The sequence below is a fragment of the Acanthamoeba castellanii genome (assembly GCF_000313135.1).
Source record: "Acanthamoeba castellanii str. Neff unplaced genomic scaffold scf7180000084219, whole genome shotgun sequence".
In the NCBI taxonomy this organism is placed as follows: domain Eukaryota; phylum Discosea; order Longamoebia; family Acanthamoebidae; genus Acanthamoeba; species Acanthamoeba castellanii.
Window position 1 is genome coordinate 14,127 of NW_004457314.1, and position 768 is coordinate 14,894.

General features: G+C 56.5%; 1 protein-coding gene across 1 annotated transcript; it reads right to left on the reverse strand.

The window, feature by feature from the left end:
- Position 1: 1 nt before the first annotated feature.
- On the reverse strand, positions 2 to 768 carry ACA1_021810 (uncharacterized protein; the record flags this gene model as incomplete). Its single annotated transcript, XM_004335098.1, has 2 exons — positions 2 to 355; positions 454 to 768. Coding segments are annotated over 2 exons (669 nt in total), but the record flags the coding sequence as incomplete, so codon positions are not given.

Here is a 768-nt window from a genome sequence, read left to right on the forward strand (position 1 = left end):
GTCGGCTCACAGTGCGGCTGCCAGCGAGTGGCGAACGCGGGGTAGTGCTGGTGGTGGTCGATGGAATGAGTGCGGGCTCGTCTTCGTCTTCGTCCTCCAACTGAGATGAAGACGGCAGCTGCTCGGGCACGGACGATCCCAACGACAGGGGGACGAACGACACGTGCGCTGGAATGCTGCAAGATCGGTCGCGGGTGCCTCGCTTTTCGCCCAGCGATTGAGCATCGAGGCTGCACGAGTGCTTCTTGAAGGCGGCATCCCTGCTTCGCTTCTCGCCGGCCTTGATCTCGACCTCCGCCGGTCCAGGACCCCTGGACGCGTCGGCTTTCCCATCTTCGCCATCGTCATCCGAAAGCTGTCGCATTTAAGAAAGGGACTGTTAATTAGGGGCGAAGATACGTAAATGGGGTGGAGATAAGTAAAAGATCGATTAGGAGAAATCCTAACGCGTACCATATACTCAAACGAGTTTGTGGCCTCCATGCGCGTCGGGATGACGCCTGTCGAGGCAGCCGCTCGATTGAGAAATCCATATTCGATGCTCGAGCTCTTCTTCCTCCTCTCAGTTTTATATTTGCGAGCTTCCGTCATCGCCGAGATCAGGGAAGGGGCTGGGGCTTCGTGCAGATTTCCCTCGCGATAGTTGTCGGGCAGAGCTAGAGCCTTCATCATCTTATTGTCTCTTTGTGCCTTTGCTTGAGGCCGCGTTGCTGATCGTGGGGCTGTTCGTTTGTTCGCAGGAACGAAGGGCCGTCGATTCTGTTTTGA